The sequence below is a fragment of the Glycine max genome, chromosome 7 (genome assembly GCF_000004515.6).
Source record: "Glycine max cultivar Williams 82 chromosome 7, Glycine_max_v4.0, whole genome shotgun sequence".
Classification (NCBI taxonomy): domain Eukaryota; kingdom Viridiplantae; phylum Streptophyta; class Magnoliopsida; order Fabales; family Fabaceae; genus Glycine; species Glycine max.
In genome coordinates this window covers 17,752,332-17,758,254 of record NC_038243.2, presented here as the reverse complement: position 1 = coordinate 17,758,254, position 5,923 = coordinate 17,752,332, and the positions used below count along the sequence as shown (strand labels likewise).

The 5,923-nt window shown below is 30.3% G+C and overlaps 1 protein-coding gene across 4 annotated transcripts; it reads left to right on the top strand.

Moving 5' to 3' along the window:
• The first annotated feature begins 482 nt into the window (after window positions 1–482).
• Window positions 483–3,825, top strand: LOC100817752 (protein yippee-like). Of its 4 annotated transcripts, none has more exons than XM_003530230.5 (6): window positions 483–685; window positions 950–1,063; window positions 2,618–2,661; window positions 2,945–3,053; window positions 3,167–3,222; window positions 3,552–3,825. In XM_003530230.5, exons 2-6 carry the CDS (start codon window positions 968–970, stop codon window positions 3,622–3,624), a joined length of 378 nt encoding a protein of 125 aa, XP_003530278.1. In that variant the 5' UTR covers window positions 483–685; window positions 950–967; the 3' UTR covers window positions 3,625–3,825. The 4 variants fall into 4 exon arrangements, with proteins under 4 accessions (XP_003530278.1, XP_006583647.1, XP_006583648.1 ...); XM_006583584.4 differs by having other exon boundaries at window positions 943–1,063; window positions 3,552–3,823; XM_006583585.4 differs by lacking the exon at window positions 483–685 and adding an exon at window positions 695–869 and having other exon boundaries at window positions 943–1,063.
• The last annotated feature ends 2,098 nt before the right edge of the window (window positions 3,826–5,923 follow it).

Genomic DNA, 5,923 nt, shown 5'->3' with positions numbered 1-5,923 from the left:
ATATAATTAGAGTATTAGATCAATTTACCCCCTTCCTAACCGATTCAACTGAATTTGCGAAGACCTCCAGCCAAATCCAAGTTTTAATAATTTTTAAAAATGGTCACAGTTAGGTGGTGTAGGATCTTATGGACATGGTGGACCGAATTGAAGATTTTTTTTAAAAATATTATCGTAACAAAGAAGATATGATTACATATTTTCATTATTTTTTAAATATGAGACATTTTCATTTACTGTTTAAAATTCATTCATAATTTTTACTTATAACATTTATTCAAAATTATAAAAAATGTATAACAACGTCCCGAATAATTCGTAAAGAATTTGATTTTAATATATTATTAAAATGTAACGGACGCGCAATATTCTACTGAGTCATAATTACATCACAATATATTTCAATTAAGTTTAAAATTTAAATTTTTACTTAAAGAAAAAGATGGATGTTAAAAACATGTGAAAAGAATGAAAATAAAAATAAAAAGCAATTTCGAATAGCAATTAGCAAGGTAACAGAAACATGTGTGCCTAAGAAGAATGCACACAAAGTTTGTAACGAGTGTCATCATTCCCAGGGCCAAACTCTAACCCTTTCATTTCACATTGTAATCGCCAAATTTCGGAGATCCATTGATTGCATTGCACACAATACCACCACCCTCTCTGCTCTTTCTATTTCTCGGTAACCGCAATTTCTCATTCACATTCACGCTTTTCTTATTTCAACTTTTTTTTTTTTGACTTGTTGGGTCGTTTACATTACATTGCATGTTTACAATTTCAGTTTCGTATTTTTACGTTACCGGGGTGATTTTCTGGGGCTGACACTATCTGGGTTCTCTTTGCTTTCTAATTTTCCTTTCTGGGTTGGTATTTTTTTTTTCTTGTTTGGTGGTTTTTTGATGAGTTTGTCTTAACTGTTTTGTGGGTGGTTTCAAGTTGATAGATTGGTGTAAAGGGAGACATGGGAAGGCTTTTCTTGATCAACCTTGAAGGAAACTTCTATAGTTGCAAACACTGCCAAACACATTTTGCTCTTGAGGATGATATCATTTCCAAGGTTTTTAATCTTTTTTTCTCCTTGTTTTTTTCCTTCCATGCAACATTATTTTGATTTCTTAGTACTTGATTGTACAATTTTTTAAAGGATAATTGGGGTTTTGCTAGATAACTAGTTGATATATATGTAAGGCTTTTATGTGATGTTCCTTGCTGGTTGATCATGATCAGAGGGATGTAGTGATTCACCCCAAAGGGAGGGTGGCAATAGAAGAACATAGGATATGATCAACTCAAGTGGATAATAGTATCAGATATAACTTGCCAATTAATATGTTTTATTATGTTGGGTTTATGAAACAGTGACATTTCTAAATAGTGTCTCTGTCCAAACGTTTTCAATGCTAACACTCGGAATGCTAAAGTGCTGGTAGGAATCCACACACACTCATACATTTTAAGAATTTTCTTTTCAGCATTTTCAAATACATACCAAACATTTATATAACCATCAGTAGTACTTATACATTAGTGTTTCTTATATATAAGTACTTATACATTAGTGTTTCCAATTTTTCTGTATTGGTGTTTCGGTCAAATCACGTGTCATTTCATGTGTTCGTGCTTTTTTTGTTTTTTGGGGTTGTTGGGTTGATAAGTTATACTCTGCTGTTGTGTGATTCTTTGGCACCGGAAGGATTGGTGTTTCAGTGAAGTCACGTGTCATTTCATGTATCCGTGCTTTTGTTTTTTGGTTGTGTTGGGTTGATACATTATACTCTGCTGTTGTGTGATTCTTTGGCCGTGGAAGGACATTCTATTTGGACTAATTATAAATGTGTTTGGAAGGTGATAAAGTGTCAGTTGTTTGAGTTCTTTTTCGTGTGAGGCCGTATTAGTTCATACTAATCATAAATGCTGATGATTCTAAGCAACAAGTTTTCTTGCGTAGATGAATTTCTTGATTCATTGATGATGTAGTGTTATTCTTTTTTGAGGAAGATTGTAAATAAATGAATCAGAAACCACGATGTACAAATTTGAGGATGAAGTGTTTGAAAGACTTATTTTCAAATAAACCGAATATCTTGAAAGACTTCTAAAATGTTGACCTTTTGATTGAATTTCCTAATATGACTTTTCAATTATATTTGAATGGCCCAGCTCCCTGTCCCAGGTGACTTGGTAAAATCTTTTTGTCATTTAACAGATCTGAACTTGTTTAAACTTTAAACTATGGATTTTGTCTCTATCAGTGTATTCAAATTTCATAAATCATGAATTTATTGGTCTACTATCTTTTGATTTGAATTCTGTATAAGAATTGGTATAGAATGTTTCACATGAAACTTCTAGAGCATTAAAATTATTCTCTGCCCTGATTATGGCACCTGATTAATGCCTTCTGTGATATGTTTACTCTTGCAAATTCATTTTGTTAAATGAAAGAAACATTTTAGGAACGATGAGAATAGTAGCTGTTTCACTTCCAACTTCCCTTTGTTGCCACTTGCCAATATGTATCTGAACCCTTAATTGTACAGCTCATCATGCAAACTAAATGTATGAGTAAAATTTGTAACTTGCACACAAGCTAACCCTGCTTTTCTCTTAGTCTTTCCAATGCAGGCATGGGAAAGCTTTTCTTTTTGACAAAGTGTAAGTGTTATTTGACTTTCTCACTACCACATTTACATAAGCATTAGTATGTGCTGATGTTGAACCTTAATTCGCTTAAGAAAACTTCTTTTTCTATAAAAATTGAGTTATTTTCTTGTGGAATTTGCTATCTTTGAGAACAATTTATTTTTCTCTATCTTTCCTAAATCTTGAAAGCACCAATAGTGTAATTGCTACTGGATAAAAATTGAAAACTTAAGATCACTATTATTGTTATATATGAATGCTTCAAATAATATCTTGTTAATCTATGTTATGACAGTGTGAATGTCACTGTTGGTGAGAAAGAAGAACGGATGATGATCACCGGATTGCACACTGTCGTTGACATATTCTGTGTTGTATGTGGGTCCATTGTTGGGTGGAGATATGTAAGGACCAGTTTCTAAAGCTCATGTTTTGCGATTTATCTGTTTACTTATCAAAACGTCATTGGCATTGGGAAATTTTTGTTCTTAAAATATTTCACTTTATTTCATTTTAGGAGGCTGCTCATGAGAAGACTCAGAAGTACAAAGAAGGAAAGTTTATCCTTGAAAGGTAACCAGTTAGTTATTCTATGTGTTTATTGTTTAGGCATACTCTACAGCTTTTGTTTTATCTGTCTTTTGAGTAATTAAAATGACAAAAACTTAGATGTAGTTCCTTAGGTGCTTTTGATACTGTTTATCTAATCAGAATTGGAGTTTTACCTTGATAATTTGCATAATAAAGGTTTAACACTAATTCTAATTAGAGAACAACATAAAAAAAAGCACATAAGAAACTAAATCTAAATTTTGTCCCTTTTAAAAATGGTGCCAATGAGGGGGGTGGAGAAAGAATTCATTAGTTCACATTTTGATGGCAAGTGCTTTGTTATTGAGTAGGTTTAAGGTGTTGGGACCTGATGGCAGCCTCTACTTGGCAGCTCAAGCAGCTGGAAGTGATGCTGATGATTAATTTGCTCATTCCATGTTTGAATTGTACATTCTCCATGCTTCCACTTTATGAAAATCTGCTATCTTAGCTATTAGAAATGGTAGTATAATAGTATATTTGCAACTCAAAGAGCTTTGAAAGTTACAATTTATATTTCAATTCAGAGCCAACATGTCCTTTCTCTGCGTCTTTCTTGCCTTATCTTTATGCCCCATATATAATCTCTCTCTCTTTAGTTATGTACACAAAGTTAAACAATTATGAATGAAGGAGCTAGAAAATCAGGGCATTGGTAAAAATCCTAGGGGTGTTTGAAGCCGTTGATTTATGCATTATAAAAAAGTAGATGGTTATAACATTTGGGCAACAAAACAAGCACGTAAAAAATGAGCCAATTTAACGCCAAATGAAACATCAAACTGATCAAAGGCTAGTGGTTCCTTCTATGGTCTTCGTGGATATTCTCAAAAACTCTAGAAGGTGCCACCTGTGAGACAGTATTTATCTGAGTATTTAGTACGTTGCATCTTATATTAATTTAGCCAACTTACCTCTTTGAGCAAATTATATTAACAATTTTATCAAATTACACACCCATTTTTTTATTTTATTTTTTACGTTACACACACCCCTTTAAGGTTTACATTGTATTCTATTGTAAGGGACGTCATTGTAAAGGCAAAAAAAATAAATATATTTTGTGTAATTCGATAACATTTCAGGAAATGTCAGGGTAATTTATTCTTTTTGTTGGCTCAACTCTTAAATCATTTGTTATGATTTAGGTAAAAAAAATAAAAGGTGTTTCATTCATGTTTTAATTTATTTTATTGCAATGAATTAGACATGTTTCATTTAAAATAATCAATTGGTAGTTTTTTTTGAAAGACTTAATTCCTTAATTAAGAAAATACAAGTTTAATTAATTAATTTAGTGCATATTGAATATTTTTTATTCTTTTTTGTTTATCGATAAGTGATCTATAACACTTGCACATCACATCCAACTAATTAAAATAGACTTTTTTAGTGAATAATTATTTTAAAGGAAACTGCAACTGTTTGTTGTGAATAAAAAAAATAGTTTTCTTAAAAATGAATTGATCTATATATTTAAATTTTCGTTTTAGTTAAAATTACTTAAAATATAAAATGAAGTTAATTCAAAATTTTTAAAATAAACGAAATGATAGTTCTGGAATAAAAGCTGTGATGAGTTTGGAGTACTAATTGCACTCATTGTTTCCATGTTCAAACAGAATCTTTGTTCAAGTGATCCACCTCCCATAACATGAGGATATGGATATGGTGTAAGCTTTCGGAAATTGGCATGGCCACATTAAACCCGTTTGAGGAAAAGGTCATCATGTTTTCCTCTGTGATGCTATAAAAGACAATTTTTCATTCTCTTTTAATTATTTCACCCACCTTGTATCTCCTAACATGTTAAATGAAATATTATTCAATTTTTGTTATATGGTAAATATTATTTAATTCTATCATATATTTCCCTTCAAATGCCAAAACATTATTAATTGGCAGATTCAAGAGCACATTTTCCTTCAAGTTTTGTAAGTTTCTAAATGATGGTCTTTGTACAAACGGTGAATTATTCAAGCATTTGTGCACGGGATTCCACAATTGAAGAATGAACATGGCACGTTCATTCATGCTTTAAGAATTAATTTAGATATACCTTCTTTATAAAATGTTTATACTATTGATTTTTTTGAAAATAGATAGAAGTAATTGATTTGGAAAATTCTTTAAAATTCTAATCAATGAAGAATTCACACGTTTTAAGAACAAGCATGTCAATGCATGAGTGCACATCAAGAGGAGGTTTTTAAATTCATTTGTAGAAGACTTTATCATTTGAGTTAGTTATATATTTTAGTATTGCTGATAAAAAAAATTGAGTTAGTTATCATTTCATATTTATTGAAATGTCATCACATTATTTGATGAGTTTAATTAATTTATCGTATAATTGTTAGTACTTGTCAGTACAATAAAATTATTAAATAATTTTCTAATACATGATTCAATGATAATATCAACTTATCAAAATTAAACTCTTCTGTTAATATCATTATTACATATATGTCATTAAGTATTTTAACAAATTGTATAAAATCTCAATCGATCACATTTAAAAACAAATCGTTAAAAAATAATTATTTTAATAATATGGGTTGTTAGTAATTTGTTAATATATTGATCTTGAGGTGTTCTGTTGGATCAAGAAAAACAATTACTTATAATATTTTATTGATCATAATTATAAGAAATACGTATAAAACTATTTTCTTATTTTTTA

Excerpts from the sequence above, each read along its gene's own strand:
- LOC100817752 (XM_003530230.5), top strand. The coding sequence starts at position 968 with ATGGGAAGGCTTTTCTTGATCAACCTTGAAGGAAACTTCTATAGTTGC. Across the intron at positions 1,064-2,617 it reads AGGATGATATCATTTCCAAG|TCTTTCCAATGCAGGCATGG; the intron begins GTTTTTAATCTT and ends CTTTTCTCTTAG. Across the intron at positions 3,054-3,166 it reads CCATTGTTGGGTGGAGATAT|GAGGCTGCTCATGAGAAGAC; the intron begins GTAAGGACCAGT and ends ATTTCATTTTAG.